The sequence below is a fragment of the Juglans regia genome, chromosome 13 (assembly GCF_001411555.2).
Source record: "Juglans regia cultivar Chandler chromosome 13, Walnut 2.0, whole genome shotgun sequence".
In the NCBI taxonomy this organism is placed as follows: domain Eukaryota; kingdom Viridiplantae; phylum Streptophyta; class Magnoliopsida; order Fagales; family Juglandaceae; genus Juglans; species Juglans regia.
This window is the reverse complement of record NC_049913.1, coordinates 5,237,855-5,254,914: the sequence shown is the minus strand read 5'-3', so window position 1 is coordinate 5,254,914 and position 17,060 is coordinate 5,237,855. Positions and strand designations below refer to the sequence as shown.

Here is a 17,060-nt window from a genome sequence, read left to right as displayed (position 1 = left end):
AAACCCTAATATCACAAATATTGTCTATCATAATTTCAAAGTAATTTCACAATCCTAATCACAATAAATACACAATCACAACAAATCTTAAATGTCGGATTCAAAACTCTAATATCACAAAACCCAATCACAAAAGGCCTAGTATGTAATTTTTAAAAAAAAAAACTTTTGAAGGGGCACTGGGCAAATTCGGCAGAGAGACAAAGTGAGGCCGAGAGAATTGAGACTTGAGATAAGAGAGAGTGAGGGATGAGAGAGTTAAGAGAAGAGAGAGTGAGAGACGAGAGAGTGAGAAGGGGCGAGGCTATGGGGTAGAGAGGCAGAAGAGAGAGTGAGCGGATGAGAGAATTAAGAGACAAGAGACTCGAGAGTGAGAAGGGTCGAGGCCGCGAGGCATAGATGCAGACAAAAGGGTGAGCCGTGAGCCGTGAGCGAATGAGAGAGAGAATGACGCATAACAAGATAGGAGGGAGAATAAGACTTTAGGAATTATGATTTAGTTATAGAGGAAACGGCGTTGTTTCCTATTGAGTTAATATTTTCAATGTGTTTTTTTTTTTTTAATGGTAATTATAACTTTTTTTGATGGTTTGGAAAATTGATTTAATATACTATAATCCAATATATTAGACTATATAATAGTATTAACTATTAATATTAGACTATTAGTATAGTTATATATTAGTATTAGTTATGATGATTTAGTATAACTATATTAGTATAAGTATAACTTTATTAGTCTATAATAAACTACTAGTCTATTAGTATTAGTTAAATAGTTATAGACTTATATATTAGTATAGCTATATAATATATTAGACTATTAGTATAGTAACTATAGTTATATATTAGTATTAGTTATAAACTATATATTATTATTAGTTATAAACTTTTAGTGATTTAGTATAACTATATTAGTATAAGTATAACTATAGTCTATATTAAAATATTGGTATTAGTTAAATAGTTGTATATATTAGTATGACTATATAAAAGTATTAATATTAGACTATTAGTATAGTTATATATTAGTATTAGTTATAAACTTTTAGTGATTTAGTATAAATATATTAATCAAGTATAATTATAGTCTATATTATATTTGTAATATATATATATACATAGACTATATAATATATATATATTGAATCATTGATATATATATTTGTAATACATTTAATATACTATAGTCCAATATATTAGACTATATAATAGTATTAATATTAGACTATTAGTATGGTTATATATTAGTACTAGTGATAGTGATTTAGTATAACTATAGTCTATATTAAACTATTAGTATTAATTAAATAGTTGTAGACTTATATATTAGTATAGCTATATAATATATTAGACTATATAATAGTATTAATATTAGACTATTAGTGTAGTTATATATTAGTATTAGTTATAAATTATATATTAGTATTAGTTATAAACTTTTAGTGATTTAGTATGACTATATTAATTATAAGTATAACTTTAGTCACTATTGGTATTAGTTATAAACTTATATATTAGTATAGCTATATAAATTATTAGACTATATAATAGTATTAATATTAGACTATTAGTATAGTTATATATCAGTATTAGTTATAAACTTATAGTGATTTGGTATAACTATATTAGTATAAGTATAATTATAGTTTATATTAGACTATTAGTATTAGTTATAAACTTATATATTAGTATAGCTATATAAATTATTGGACTATATAATAGTATTAATATTAGACTATTATTATAGTTATATATTAGTACTAGTTATAAACTATATATTAGCATAGCTATATAATATATGATCAATTAAAATTTCATTTTTAAGATTAAACTTTTATTTTATAATAACATTATCTTATATATAATTATATTAATAGCATATGATCAAACAAATTACAAATGTTCACATTTAAGATTAACATTTTATGTTAAAATTTATAAATTATAATATAAAATTATTTTATATATGATATATAATTATATATATAAATTCCATATATAATTATACATTATATATAAAATTTATATATATAAAATATTTTGTATAATATTAATTTTGTATAAAACTTATATATAAAATATTATTTTTGATGTATATTTTTTATCAACCGGTCCCGGACCGCTTTTTTGGTTTAAATTTACACCTTTAAGTGTGCAGATCAACCATATCACTAAATCCTATTTTCGCTCTCTCCCCTTTTCTCTCTATACAATCGCCTTCCTCAAAAGTACAAACCATAGGAGGGGGGTTGGCTTTAGCTCATCTCTACCTTCTCATTTCCTCCCTCATCCCTTATCTCTAGTTTTTATTTTATTTTGTTAGTTTGGTTTATTTTTTTGTTCACAGTAGGGAGAAATGCAGATCATCATCTCTCATCCCTCCTACCACACGTCACATCGTAAAATTCCTAAGGTGCCGATCATTCAAACGGACAAAGAATCTAGTCGAAAAGACGGAGCGGCGCATGAGCCACACGCTTGGCCCAAAGTGCACGTGACATCCATGTGCTACGACAATGGGAACTCTATCGCCGTCGTGCACGACTTTTTTGGGACCATGACCATCGGTTTCTTCAGACCTGACGTTCTGCCATACTTCCAGGGTTGCGTGCATCCCTCACGCGCCACCACAGTATCAAGGTTTGTATTTTTTATTTCCTCTAATGTTGAAAATTCGGATCTATAGCTTTTCAAGTTGTAATTCGTTATTTTCTCATGTATCTTTTCGTTTTCTGTTATTTCTTTTATTTTTAGGTTAAAAAAACACAGTCTTTTAGATTTTATCCATAGAGTGTGTCCTCTACTCTGTCTTAGGACAAAGTGTTGTTTCTCAGATGGTTTGTCTGTAGAAAGATACAGTAATGAACTAGATTATGTCAGTCACAAAAAAATTTGCGTATTGGAAAGTCTTAAAAGCAGTAATTAACTTATATTTTGTATGTTTTAGATCAAAGTTATAATTTCCCGTTATGAAATAATATAATTTGTCCTACTTCAAAAGAAAAAAAAGAAATAAAAAAAGAAAAAAGAAAAAGAAAAAGAAAAAGACAGACGTGCGGACCCAGCCGCGTTCAAGTTGAGTATCAAAACTCAAAGCTGTCAAAATCGAAGAACGTAGTGTTTGGTAACGGTTGGGAGCCTAATATTTCTGGTTCTTCGATTCCGCTAATCAAAGAGCCTCGTAGTGCAAATCTTTTTCCCATCCTTTGGTGGTTGGCACGATGATCAGAAAGGAATAGACATAGTTAAATGCCAAAGGAAGAAGAAGGCTTTAAATTCAAAAAAAAAAAAAAAAATCTCATAAGCTATTATTCACTACCTCATACCTTATAAAAAATACTCTCATATTTTATGAAAATTATAAAATGAAATGTGAGGGTAAATAGTGGTTGATGTATAGTATTCTTCAATTCTAAAATTGTCTAAAAAGAATAAAGAAAAAAACTAGAATATACTGCACGGCTTGCCATTATATCACACAAAAAGATTGTTGTATTTTATATAAAGTTTCCAATAGTATATTTTAAGTAGTTTATTTTTAATATATTCTAATTTAATTCATCATTTTACGTGGTTTGTGCAAAAAGAAAAAAAAAAAAGAAACTGTATAAATGTATAACCCCAATAATAATTTTAACTTTGCATTTTAAAAAAGTAGAGTTTTGTGGGAAGACTAGAGGTAAAAGATTTATTTCTTTATGGTTAATTAAGGCTTCGTTTGTTTTTATAAAACATCTCATATAATTTAATTATTATAACTTTCTAAACTTTTAATATAAAATAAAATAAATAATTTAATTTTTTTAAATTTTAAAATAAAAATAATATTAAAAATATATTTTAATAATATTTTATTTTATTTTTTTTATTTTAATATCAACTCATCTCATTTTATATGCAAAAATAAATATTAAATATAGGAAAAGTCCATATTTAAGGGACTTTGGTCTTATTCACAGCACTCAACAGTCAAAATGAATGAAAGCAGATATTAGAATTGAATAGATATTGCAAAGCCAGCTCAACACCATGAAGCTTCACACGTCATTTAATTCTCTATACAGATAAATGATAATAGATATAAATGTCGTCCTCGCAAATTCATATCTGAAAACGGCACCCATGTCTTACTCATTATTACAATTTTTTTTTTTTAATCATCATTATTACGATTTTGGAGTTGGTAAAGATGTTCATAAATTCATTGGACCTTCCGGAAGGAAAAAAACAAAGCATACAAATGATCAATTATTCTATTCATAATTCGTGTTTAGATACGCTACTGTATGATCCATTATAAGTAAAAAAATATATAAATATTTTTTATGCTAGCTTATATAGTAAGTTTTTGAAAACAAAAAATCTACTCAACCTCCTACTATTCACACAACCTCCACACTCCACATTATTTTTATTTTTTTTTCTTTTATTAAATATTTATTATATGAATAATGAATAAAAAATTTGAAATAATTTAAAAAGAATAAACTCAAAAAAAAATATTAAAAATTTAAAAAATTTAAAAAAGTGTGGAGTGTGGAGTGTGGTGGAGGTTGTGTAGCAAAGCTCTTTTGAAAAAGCGATACGTTCAATGTATTGATAAATAAGCTCGCAAATAGATTTTTTTCACAACTATTCGCCATGAAGGACATGAGAAATCTACTTCATACATTTATTCGGCCTCAATGCCAATTAGGCTATGAGTGGGATTAATTGAATAGTGATAGATGTTGTTGTTGGTTTTGTACATCTTGGTTTTGTTTGTTGTATTTGTGAATCTTGGTTTCGTTGGAGTGTCATATGATGATTTGATTCAACAAGAATACGTTATGATCTTTTGGTGGATTTTCTAAAAAGTTTGAGCTATGGAGCGCAAGTTTGGGCCGATATGGGGTCTGAGGGCAAGGGAATTTTTTTTGGCAATGTTTGTGATAAAAAAAAAAGTCAGGCAAAAAGTTCACTTGATGTTCACGCGATAGGTGGCTTTATCGAAGCTCAAGTGGAGAGTTCGCTCAAACCTCACTCAACATGTAGCTTGAGCGAGAATCAAATAGAGATCTCGCTCGAGGCGTGCTTGACATTATGCTCAAGTAAATAATGCAGAAAAGTAAAAATTAGAGTTTTTGTCGTATAACACTTCAAATATGTACTTAATAAACAATTTAGTATGTCATAAGTGTTTTGAACAATGACATTTCGCTTCAAAGTGTATTTTATAATTTCGCAACATAATAAAATCATCTATAGTTATGTGGACGTAGGCACATTGCCGAACAATGTTAATTTTGTATTGTGTGATTGATTTGCTTGTGTTTACTTTCACTTAATTGATATTGTGGTTGTTTTCACAACATATTTTATTTCATAGTTTGATAAAAGCTTGATCTATTTAGGGTTGTTTCGTTAAATATATATATTTATATATAAGAAACCTTATAATTTGTCTGTGGTCAATAATTAAGAAAGTCAATAAACACTCCCTTTTATTTAAAAAAATATTATATTCTAATAAATAATATTTACAAAATTAGAAATTAAATGACAACAATGATAAAGTTGTTGATTATAAGCCAATGTTTTGAATACTGTACCTGTGACCGTTTCGGTCGAGGCATTGAAACGAAATAGTTCGATATCGATATTGGTATCGTTTTGGAATAGTCTATATATGAATAAATTATATATATAAATATATATAAAAATGATATTATAAAATAATAGTCTATATACAAATAAATTATATAAATATATATATATAAATTATAAATAGTCTAATATGAATTGAATGTCAAAAAGTGAAAAAAGAAGAAGAAAAAAGTAAAAGCCGAAATATCGGCATGTACGGGCCGAAAAAGTCGAAATTCTGACTGATACGAAATAACAGGCTTCTATGTACCGGTTACACCACAGAAACTGTATATTTCGGTGGTCAAAACATTGCTATAAGCACTTAAAAGATAACATAAAAACTTATATTACAACACTCAATTGCCTTCTTGTACATTCAAGAGACATATGCAACAATTAAAGGAAGAATATGGCCATGTATGTTAATATCACAATGGAATTTATTATAATCACTATAAAGTCTTGAACTCCTCTCTCCCACGCAATACATGATTATATTAACCATCTTTACACACACAATCTTAGTTATTACACATTGTATTTTTTAAAAAATAATTAATAAATTTTTAAATATACTTGTTCAATCTAACTTATTAATTTTTTTTTTAAATTAATATTTGCTATACTATTAGTAGCAATGCCTCTTCTCTTCAAAAAGGTGTATTGAATTGTGGTATCTCTGACCTATGAAATTATTTCGATTATGTTTATATAGTGAGGTGATTTAGATATTTTGTAAATATTAATAAAATAATAATAAAAAATAATAAATAATAATAAATTGTAAATAAAAAATAATAATAAAATAAAAAATAATTGTGTAGCATCAAACTAGCTCTGTAATAACTGGTGCTTCGCTTGAGAATCAGTTACGGAAAAGTATTCTTCAAAACAATAAAAAGAAAAGGAAAAAGATACGGAAAAGTATAGGTGAAAATGACAGACTTTTATTTGCTTTGCAAATTACAGTGCAGAAATATAAAAAAGTCATCTTTAGCAACTTTATTAAGCCGTTGTGAGAGAAAATAGTTTCCTTCCTTCCTCCCTCCAAAAAACAGAGACAGAGAGGAGAAAAACTAAAGCCAAGAAAAAAAAAACCCCGGGTAGATTTGGATTGGGTGGAATAACGGAGGTCAAACCGCTGATGGCACACCCCCGGCAGCGGACCTGGTTCTGGTTCTGGTTTTCGTTCAGTGTCTGACACTCAGAGTCAGCCCAATCATCTAGCCAGCGGTCCAGCCCCTGCCTCGCGCTCGTCGACCACTTTAACTCTGCAGCTCAGACTTCATCTCTTCATAGAATCATAAACAAAATAATTTCTTTAATCTCTGTTTTTTTTTTTTTGTGTTTTGGTAGGGGTGGCGTCTTGTTCTACATTAGAGCAAGAGAGTTCGAGAGGCCAAAGCTGTTCCTGAATCTTGACCAGACCAGGCTTCTGTTTTTTGCCAACTTTCTCTCTCTAAATTATTGTTCTTATTCTATTTCCCATTTTTAAAGAATTTTGTCTCTCTTCCCGATCTCTCTCCCACCGCCTCTCTTTTGTCAACCGAAGAAACTGCACAATTGACAGGGTAGGTAGAGAGAGAAAGAGACAGAAAGAGTGAGAGGGAGAGAGAGCTACAAAGCAGAGAGAAGGGGAAAGCTAAGAGAGGCCAAAGTTTGAGGTAAGTTTTTTTGTTTTTTCTCCTTTTTAGAGAGAGAGAGAGAGAGATTAAAAATGCATTTTGGTGTATTGGGTATCTTTGCTTGTGATTCTTATAGTCAAGGATACATACACTTGTTGAACATGCATATGTGTGTGAGAGGGAGAGAGATGGGTAAGTTTGGATCTTTGGGTTAGCATTCATAAGCCATGGTGGATCGGCGTAGCATAGTATCGTTTGGGTTCTTGTTATTGTTGCTATTCGAGTCCACATTAGAACAGACCGAGCCTCTGAGTTCACACACCGAGCGAGCTGCTCTGCTCGAACTCAGATCGTCGTTAGGGTTAAGAAGCAAGGACTGGCCCCGAAAGGTCGACCCTTGCTCAGGCTGGCGCGGTGTGACATGCCAGAATGGTAGAGTCATTGGTTTGAACATTTCTGGTTTTCGAAGAACCCGGATTGGTAGGCAAAATCCACAGTTTGCTGTTAATGCCTTGGTCAATTTGACGCTCTTGTCGTCCTTTAATGCTTCGAATTTCTGGCTCCCCGGGCCGATTCCAGATTGGTTTGGGTTTCGAATGGCGGCCCTCCAAGTACTTGATCTTCGTTCTTGTTCTGTTAATGGTGATCTACCTTCGAGTCTTGGAAATTTGACCAACTTAACTAGTCTGTTCCTATCTAAGAATAACCTCACTGGGCAAATTCCTGTTACTTTGGGTCAATTGTTACGCCTCTCTGTTCTTGATATTAGGGGGAATTTTCTTACCGGATCGATTCCTGCGCCCATTGCATCTTTAGGAAATCTTTCATTTCTTGATATGTCTTCGAATTACTTATCTGGGTCAATTCCCCCAGGCATTGGGACCCTAGTAAAGCTTCAGTATTTGAATCTTTCTAGCAATAATTTGTCATCTTTGATTCCTCCTCAATTAGGGGACCTTCAAAACTTGGTTGACCTTGACCTCAGCTTCAATACTTTGTCCGGGTCGTTGCCTATGGATCTGAGAGGGTTGAGGAATTTGCAAAATATGATAATTGGGAAAAATTTTCTTGATGGATTGTTGCCGGATGATTTATTTGCGACCTTAAAGCAGTTGCAGTCAATAGTTCTGAGACACAATGGTTTTACTGGTGGTCTCCCTGACTTCTTGTGGTCAATGCCTGAGTTGCGTTTACTTGATATCTCTAACAACAATTTCACTGGCATGTTGCCCAATTCTAGCTCGAACTTGAATACCATTGCTTCTATACTCAACATTTCTCACAATATGTTCTATGGAGGTCTTACTCCTTCACTGAGAAGATTCAGTATCATTGATCTGTCTGGAAATTACTTTGAAGGCAGTGTTCCAGACTATGCACGTAGTAATGCATCTCTTGACAACAACTGCCTCCAAAATGTGTCGAGCCAAAGAACTTTGGTAGAATGCTCATCATTCTATGCAGAGAAGGGTCTGACTTTCGATAATTTTGGACGTACAAATTCCACGCAACCTCCTGCAGCAGGACATTTGGGAAAGAGCAATAGAAAGACAATCATATTGGCTGCAGTTTTGGGGGGACTTGGTTTTGTGCTTTTGGTCATGTTCATCGTATTTTTGCTATTATGCACCCGTAAGAGGGGTGCTACAAATCAAAGAGGGGTTGGTGTGGGGCCAGTTCCTCCCGAGGGTAGTGAACCACCTCCTGGATTGGTGATTAACTTTTCTAGTCTAGGTGACACATTTACATATCAGCAACTGCTTCAAGCTACAGGTGAATTCAGCGAAACAAGCCTCATCAAACATGGCCATTCAGGCGATCTCTTCCAGGGTGTTTTGGAGAATGGGATCAATGTGGTCATCAAAAGGATCGATCTTCGCACAATTAAAAAGGAAACGTACCTTTCGGAATTGGATTTCTTTAGTAAAACTTCACATGCAAGATTGGTTCCCTTTTTTGGACACTGCCTAGAGAGTGAGCAGGAGAAGTTCCTGGTTTACAAGTATATGCCGAATGGAGATTTGTCCAATTCCTTGTACAGGAAAAGCAATTCAGAGGATGATGGTTTACAGTCATTGGATTGGATAACAAGACTGAAAATTGCAACAGGAGCTGCGGAGGGTCTATGTTATCTGCATCATGAATGTACTCCTCCGCTTGTGCACAGGTATTTCAAGACTCTTGTTACATTCCATTCTTTCCGTCCCATTATTCCTTTATGTTTGTCTGTACTCTTAGAATATCATATCTCATGTCCACCTGTAATTCTCAAGCAAATTTGACATGCATTTAAATTTTGTTGAAAGTCAGTGGCTATCTGGTGGCATGCTAATAAATGAATGTACCCTAATATGAATGAAAATACAGCTAACTAATTTTCCAGTAGGACAGTTCCTTTCTATTGGGGGAAGTAGTGACATAGCTTTCTTTTGGTTATTGAAGAGATGTTCAAGCAAGCAGTATACTTCTTGATGATAAATTTGAGGTGCGGCTAGGCAGCCTGAGTGAGGTTGTTGCTCAGGAAGGGGATACTCATCAAAACAGAATAACCAGATTGCTGCGGTTGCCACAGTAAGTAGTCTATTGATTGATCCATATGTTGATAGTTGATAATTTTCGAAACTTTGACTATACCTGGATGTGCTTTGTTGCACCTCCTCCTCCCTTTGCATGAATGAGGTGGAGGTTGAAATCATGGGTCTAATATCAACCAGGTGCGCATGGAAATGAGATTAAAAGAACCTTAGATATGAATGCCATATAAATTCTTATTTACTCACTTGTTAAGGTCCTTGTCGTGTTTTACTTTCTACATTCTTGTTGGCCACTAATGGGAAACCAGCCTGTAGTTTCTTCTGTATCCGTTGGACCATTATGTGTGGGTTCTCTTTTACTTGCTTTAATAGTGTTTTCTTTTGCCTTTAAAATGCAATTATGACATACCTCTTGAACCTTTTTTTTCACCTATTCACTTGAGGAAGGGTTAATGTTTGAAATGGTGTGTTAACAATGCTTGTTGCAGAAAAGCAGTGACATGCTTGCTAATGAAAAGTATAATTTTTATTTTGATATGACACCATAAATGCAGATGTATATATTCGACATATATACACCTGCATTTAGACATTCCATACAGCTATCAAAAAAATATATTAGACATTGTATAGTTGCTTATTACGTACTAAATCATACCCCCTTATTATCAGCCTTCAACTTTGATGTAGATTTTTTGTATTGATGATGCCTATATGCCCCCCACCCCCAAAAGAAAATACATTTTCATGATATTTTCCTCTTCACTATGTGCAGGTCATCGGACCATGGTGCTTCTGGTAAGTACATTTTTAATTGTAACCTCATATCAAGTCTCCAGATCGGTTTTGCTTCCTAGTTTGCTTCATAGGTTTTTATCTATTTGAGTAGAAATAGCCGTTTGTTTATATCCTCTGTATAACCTTTTATCCGGCTTGTGTTATTTAATGCTTTGAACTATTCAAGCTTTGGACTTGGAGCATAAATCATATTCCTTGCATCATAGATGATCCTCGTTGTCTAAAAAACTTAACCATTCATGTTTTTATTCCAAGTTTACTAGTCCTGGTCATTTTGTCTGGAGTAATACTCGGCATAGCATTAGGTTCAAGAACTTGGATATCCTTCACCGATAAGTGTACAAGTGTTTTCATGGGCTTTGGTCATCAAAATCTTGAGTGGTTGGGTGGTCTATGCTTGTCTTTGTTTGAATGAGGTCATTGGATATTTTAAATTGAATCAAGCAATCAATGAATCTTAATTGATTCAAGATGAGTCAATTTTTTTATAGATAACTTCCTAGCTCATACTTTCTTTAATTGTTTGTTTCTGAAGACTCTCATAGTTTGCCTGACCTGCAGTGACCCAAACAAAAAGAGAAAAAAAAAAAACTGGAATGCTTAAAAGTTTAAAGACTTTTATTATTATTATTATTATTTTCCCATTAAGCTTTAAAGTTTAAGACTTACATTTGCTGGAGTGCTTTATGTCATTTACATTACCCCTGCAGTTGAGTACTAAAATTGCTTTTTTCTTGAATGTCTAGGTCCACTGACAGCAATATGCTCCTATGATGTATATTGTTTTGGCAAGGTGTTACTCGAACTAGTAACCGGTAAACTTGGAATCAGTGCCACTAGTGATTCCCAAGTTAAGGAATGGTTAGACAATACACTGCCATACATCAGTATAAATGATAAGGAACTTGTGACAAAAATTGTGGATCCGTCCTTGATCATAGATGAGGATCTATTAGAGGAAGTTTGGGCCATGGCTGTTGTTGCCAAGTCTTGCCTAAATCCAAAGCCTTCAAGACGACCCCAAATGATGTACATCCTTAGGGCTTTGGAAAATCCTTTGAAGGTGGTCAGGGAAGAAAATTCCAGCTCTGCAAGGCTTAGAACTACCTCTTCCAGAAGGTCTTGGAATGCTGCTACTCTGTTTGGTAGCTGGCGCCAGAGCTCATCTGATGTTACAGTAATTCCAGCAACCTCAACTCATAGAGCAGAAGGAACGAGTAGCTTGAAACATTCGGGAACCACGCGGTCGCAAGGCAGTGACCAACATGGTGGGGGTGAACTCTCATCCTCGCATAGACATTCCAAGGAGATATTGCCCGAACCATCTGTTGATATAGAAAGACCAGATCAGGAATAGGGCATTGGAGGAACGAGTGGTCTTGATTCTTTGTCAATAATACAGCAGGCTTCCCATTTGAGTGCTTGCTTGCTGGTACCCTGCACGCCTTTCTTATCGTGGAGATAAGTGGGATTTCGAGCCTGTCTATGGAGACTGATACAGAGGTTTCATGAAAATTATCATCTTCGGAGGGTGAATTTATCTAGTGGATGGGTCTGGATAGAAAGAATTTTCAAAGGAAGGTTTAATGGATGCCAATGATAAATAGGATTCTTAAATGTTCTGACAGCATGTTCTTCTTGGATGGAACAAGCTACAATTTTTAGCGGGAATTGATTTTTTTCTTTTTCTTTTTTGTCCTCTCGTGGGATGTAAATTGTAATTGTCAAAGGTTGTTAGATTCGAATTGGATTCTTAGTTTGTTGCAAAATGAGGGAAGGACGAAGGAAAAAGGAAAAGACGGATGAAAGATTATACTTAGGCCTCGTTTACTTGCATAATTTTTTATTTTATTTCATTTCAGTTTATCATTATAATTTTTTTAAATTTTTATATAAAATAAAATAAATAATTCAACTTTTTCTTAAAACATTTTAATTTAGAGAAAATTGTTTACCATGGCAGCTAATGGCTACGGTTAAAAATCTCAGCTCAGGTCCTCAATTGAATTTAAAAAAAAAAGAAAAAGAAAACATGGTTCTGCAGTTTTTGGTTTTGCTAGAATATTTAGTTCTTCAGAGTAGAAAAAAGAAGAAAGGGGAAGGAAAACATATTGGATTGAAAGAATGTAAATAATGGCTTGATAAAGTATACATCGATCTCTAATCATTTATTAAACTTAAGGCATTGTTTGGTTATACAGTTCAGATGAGATGTTTTGTTATAAGTTAAATAAAATATTATTATAATATAATTTTTGTTTTGAAATTTAAAAAAGTTAAATTGTTTATTATATTTTGTGTGTGAGGTTGAAAAAATTATAATGATTAGATAAAATGAGATAGTTTGATTTTATGTAACTAAACTAACCATTAATCACAATTACAAAAAAAAAAAAAAAGGAAGAGAACTAAGGTCCCACCGAGATTTGAACTCGGGTTACTGGATTCAGAGTCCAATGTCCTGACCACTAGACCATGGGACCTTGTTGTTTGTCGAGTGCAAAACATTTTATTTGAGTAAACAAATAGTTTATGTATTCTCTCATTTTTCGACTTCCTCTCTATCCAATTCCATTATTCCCATTAACACATGAGCGACAGAATCAGCGTATAGGCAGGCCAAAGCAAGAATGCTGTATTGTCCACCCCACCCTCATTGCCCTTCCCTCCCTCCATATCCTAACTCAACCATCATCTCCTCCTCTCTCAACCATCCCAACCAAGACCGCCTTCTCCTCCGCAGGCACAACTCCAAATCCACCGTCCTTCTCCTCCGCCACCTCTCCCCTTCCCAAGACCCCTCCCCCGAGCCACCTCCCCAATACCGACACCATGACCACTCTATTCCTGAACAACAAGAAGATGACCAATCCCAGCTTCTACAACTCTCTCTCGCAACCAAACGCACCCCACAGTTCCCCGGCTCCATCTACGTCCAGTCCCCCAGCGACCCCGACGTCCATACTTCTCTGCCGCCTCTGCGGACCCTATTACAAGGCGAAGCTGGCGGTGAGGAGGAAGACGACCACAAGGTTATAGCTCGGGCCCTAGAGATTCGCCGCAAGGTCACCGCTGAGATTTTCAAGGAAGCCATGCGAAAGGGCAAGTTTGGACTCACATACATAACCAATTTGACTAATAGGCTCGCTGCTTTCATTGATTATGTCATGGTCGAGGCCGCGGCCATGAAGCGCTTGCCTGAGTTCTCCGGATCCACATTCAACTTCCGGGCCAAGACCGTCATTCAGGACTCTAACGTAGTGCCCCTTATAAGGTAGGAAGGAAAAAGAGCTAAACTGGTTACATTTTGTTGTAGTTTTGGTTTACTCCGGCGTCGAAACGGCATTCTTTTGTGTTTCGATGTGAAAGAAGGGGTTTAAAAGGCTTATTATGCTGATTGTGTTTCCTGAATTCTCTACAGGTGGTTGAAACACAATTCAGTGTCGTATCCGAAAATCGGGAAGCTAATTTCGATGTCAAGGGGGAAGATTGAGTCCATAAGACGTGTAGTTGAGTGGTTGAAGTCGATTCATGTCAAGGGGGAATTTCTTGGGGTTACGCTCACCAAAGCCGGAGAGAATCTTTTGGAGCTCAGCAATGATGAATTGGATGAGATCGTTGATTATCTAGAAAGCAATGGAGTTAGGAGGGTTTGGATGGGTTATGTCGTGAGCCGGTGTCCCCAGTTGCTGTCTTACAGCATGGAAGAATTGCGATCACGTGTCCAGTTATTCTTGGATATGGGTATGAATGACAATGATTTTGGAACCATGGTCTTCGATTATCCCAGGGTACTTGGCTACTATACTCTGGAAGAGATGACTGAAAAGGTATCCGAGTCCCTCTATGCTCATTCATGATTTTGGAGTCTCTTTGCCACTGTGCTAACCACTTTGTATAGACAATGAGTGAGACCCTGCTCATGTTTTCCAGGTTCGTTATCTAAAGGAATTTGGACTTTGTACCGAGGAGGTTGGCAAATTACTTGCATTTAAACCATATTTGATGGGCTGTAGCATTGAAGAAAGATGGAAGCCTCTTGTTAAGTATCTGTACTACCACGGGATTTCCCGAGATGGTATGAAGAGAATGCTTATGGTCAAGCCAATAATTTTCTGTGTAGATTTGGAGGCGACCATTGTGCCAAAGGTATGCCCCTTGCTAGTTATGTTGTGCATGTGTTTCGAAATTGTTGTAAATAACATATTATTACTTGGGTTGACTTCTGCAAACTTGTGGAGTTTTTTTGTTTGGAGTTCCTCTTAATAATTCTGGTCACATTCCTTGAGACTCTCTCCTTATATTAATTTCCCAGTAATTATTCTTGACATACATGCTTAATGAATTCTTTGAAGAATGAAGCAGACACATTTTATATCAGATTATGTTGCCGTTCACAAACTAAATTGTAAACTAATATTCACTTTTCTTTCATCGTGAAGGTGCAATTTTTTCAGGACATAGGCGTTCGAGGTGATGCAATTGGCAACATGCTTGTAAAGTTTCCTGCATTGCTAACATACAGTCTCCACAAGAAGATCCGGCCTGTGGTTTGTTTCTTTCTTACAACACCCCCCCCCCCAAAAAAAAAAAAAAAAGCAGATGAATTTAAGAAGATTGGGACCTTTTCTGCTTGCATGAAAATGCTAGTTGGTTATATTTGTTTCTGCTGTCTTATACTACCTGTCCAGGAAAATTATATATAATATCAACCTCTCATGACCTACTGAAATTCGAGTATAATTCAGGTCATTTTCTTGATGACTAAAGCTGGGGTCAATGAGAGGGATATTGGGAAGGTTATAGCTCTGGCACCAGAACTCTTAGGTTGCAGCATAGTGAAAAAGCTCGAGGGTAATGTGAAATATTTTCTGTCACTTGGCATACATACTCGACAACTGGGTGAGATGATTGCTGATTTTCCCATGCTGCTCCGGTACAACGTAGATGTCCTCCGTCCCAAGTATCGTTACTTGAGGAGAATTATGGTCCGTCCTCTGCAAGATCTCATCGAGTTTCCCAGGTAACAGAGAACTGTGTTGACCTTGAGTTAATTTTAAAATCTTGCCTATGTTTCTTCATGCTGCTTCTTAAAATTAGTTGGATACTTATCAAAAAAAAAAAAAAATTAGTTGGATGATCAATCGTGTTCAATGTCAAGTAAAGGACCTTCCATAATTGAATGAGATCAAGGTCCTAGTCTTAAAATTTGAAAATTCAGAAATGATCCTTGTTTGGCTCAGAAACATGGCACAGCATTTTTTCGATTTGACAAGTTTATTGTATTTCAAGCTTTTGGGCGACAGAATCAAGTGTTGGTTCTAGTTTTTGCTTTGTTTTTAAATTTTTTCTTACTACCTGTGATCTTTTTTGCTTTATGTTATAATGAAATTTCTGCAGGTTTTTTAGCTATTCTCTTGATGGCCGAATAATTCCAAGGCACAAGATTTTGGTGGAGAAGCAGATAAACTTAAAGCTGCGCTACATGTTGGCTAGCACTGATGAAGAGTTTGAGAAAAAGGTTGAGGCTATTGTGGAGAATCGTAGAAGGTTTGAAGCTGGTCTTATCTATGACGATCTCTCAGCTTCTCAGGCAACTGACGATCCTGCAGAGAACGTTAACACCTCTGTGGTAGTGAGGCAAGAGAGTAATTATGAAACTCAATCCATCTAAGGGCGGTGGCCTACTAATAATTTGTGTTTTGAGGTCAAAACCAGCGGATCCCAGAATGTTGGGTGTTCTTGGAAGGCAATAGACATGTGCTTCAGGAATGCAGAATGACGTGCATTCTGCGATAAAAATTGGCAAACCCTTTGTGAGAGAGAGAGAGAGAGAGAGAGAGAGAGAGATGCATTGGTATGGAAAGACGACGGTAGTCTTCTTGGGAAAGGAAAAACAACTCCCTTTACGAGGATCAGAACTCTAGTCCTGCGAGCCGGAAATAGTCACGACTCCAATATGCAGGTCAGCACACTACTCGAGGTTCAAGCTCCATCACAGCTGGTGTTACCTTCCACAGTGGCAGCGCCATGTTTCTGCAGACGCCCCTCTGGCATTTCCTTTACTTTGATGTTAGAAAAGAAGAAGAAATGTAGTTCTAATAACATAGTTCTTCTTCTCCTATGTTCAACATCAAATCGATGACTAGGGTTTGAATTTTATATCCGACCATCTCGTAGATACGCCAATGCAGAAGAACGCGCATTGATTAATAATCAATGGGGTTTGCTCCTTTCAGATGGATCTCGCCGTATAAACATTGCCACCATATATGGCTTCTCCGTGGCCTATGATAAAAAGGATATAACAGTTGGTATCTTACTGCCCTATGGCTTGTACCATTCACAAAATTTAAGGTTTATTTACCATCCTTTTACCTATCACTTCCTGACGGTAGAATCAAATGATTGCTATATAAATAGAAGAGAATTAGTAATTTATTTAATCAATTAATACCACATAAAGATCAAG

General features: G+C 34.9%; 2 protein-coding genes and 1 non-coding gene across 3 annotated transcripts; 2 read left to right on the top strand and 1 right to left on the bottom strand.

Annotated features, from left to right (window-relative positions):
- Window positions 1-6,997: 6,997 nt before the first annotated feature.
- Window positions 6,998-12,407, top strand: LOC109011183 (probable LRR receptor-like serine/threonine-protein kinase At2g16250). The gene is made up of 4 exons (XM_018992277.2): window positions 6,998-9,423; window positions 9,699-9,827; window positions 10,566-10,588; window positions 11,335-12,407. The coding sequence occupies exons 1-4, from the start codon at window positions 7,484-7,486 to the stop codon at window positions 11,943-11,945; spliced, it is 2,703 nt and encodes a 900-aa protein (XP_018847822.1). The 5' UTR covers window positions 6,998-7,483; the 3' UTR covers window positions 11,946-12,407.
- Window positions 12,408-12,999: 592 nt separating this feature from the next.
- Window positions 13,000-13,071, bottom strand: TRNAQ-CUG. The gene has a single exon. It is a non-coding gene; the product is annotated as a tRNA-Gln (tRNA).
- Window positions 13,072-13,133: 62 nt separating this feature from the next.
- On the top strand, window positions 13,134-16,959 carry LOC109011184 (transcription termination factor MTERF2, chloroplastic). The gene is made up of 6 exons (XM_018992278.2): window positions 13,134-13,862; window positions 14,010-14,418; window positions 14,522-14,737; window positions 15,031-15,138; window positions 15,337-15,611; window positions 15,989-16,959. The coding sequence occupies exons 1-6, from the start codon at window positions 13,219-13,221 to the stop codon at window positions 16,260-16,262; spliced, it is 1,926 nt and encodes a 641-aa protein (XP_018847823.1). The 5' UTR covers window positions 13,134-13,218; the 3' UTR covers window positions 16,263-16,959.
- The last annotated feature ends 101 nt before the right edge of the window (window positions 16,960-17,060 follow it).

Excerpts from the sequence above, each read along its gene's own strand:
- LOC109011183 (XM_018992277.2), top strand. The coding sequence starts at position 7,484 with ATGGTGGATCGGCGTAGCATAGTATCGTTTGGGTTCTTGTTATTGTTG. Across the intron at positions 9,424-9,698 it reads ACTCCTCCGCTTGTGCACAG|AGATGTTCAAGCAAGCAGTA; the intron begins GTATTTCAAGAC and ends TGGTTATTGAAG. Across the intron at positions 10,589-11,334 it reads ATCGGACCATGGTGCTTCTG|GTCCACTGACAGCAATATGC; the intron begins GTAAGTACATTT and ends TTGAATGTCTAG.
- LOC109011184 (XM_018992278.2), top strand. The coding sequence starts at position 13,219 with ATGCTGTATTGTCCACCCCACCCTCATTGCCCTTCCCTCCCTCCATAT. Across the intron at positions 14,738-15,030 it reads AGGCGACCATTGTGCCAAAG|GTGCAATTTTTTCAGGACAT; the intron begins GTATGCCCCTTG and ends TTCATCGTGAAG. Across the intron at positions 15,139-15,336 it reads ACAAGAAGATCCGGCCTGTG|GTCATTTTCTTGATGACTAA; the intron begins GTTTGTTTCTTT and ends AGTATAATTCAG.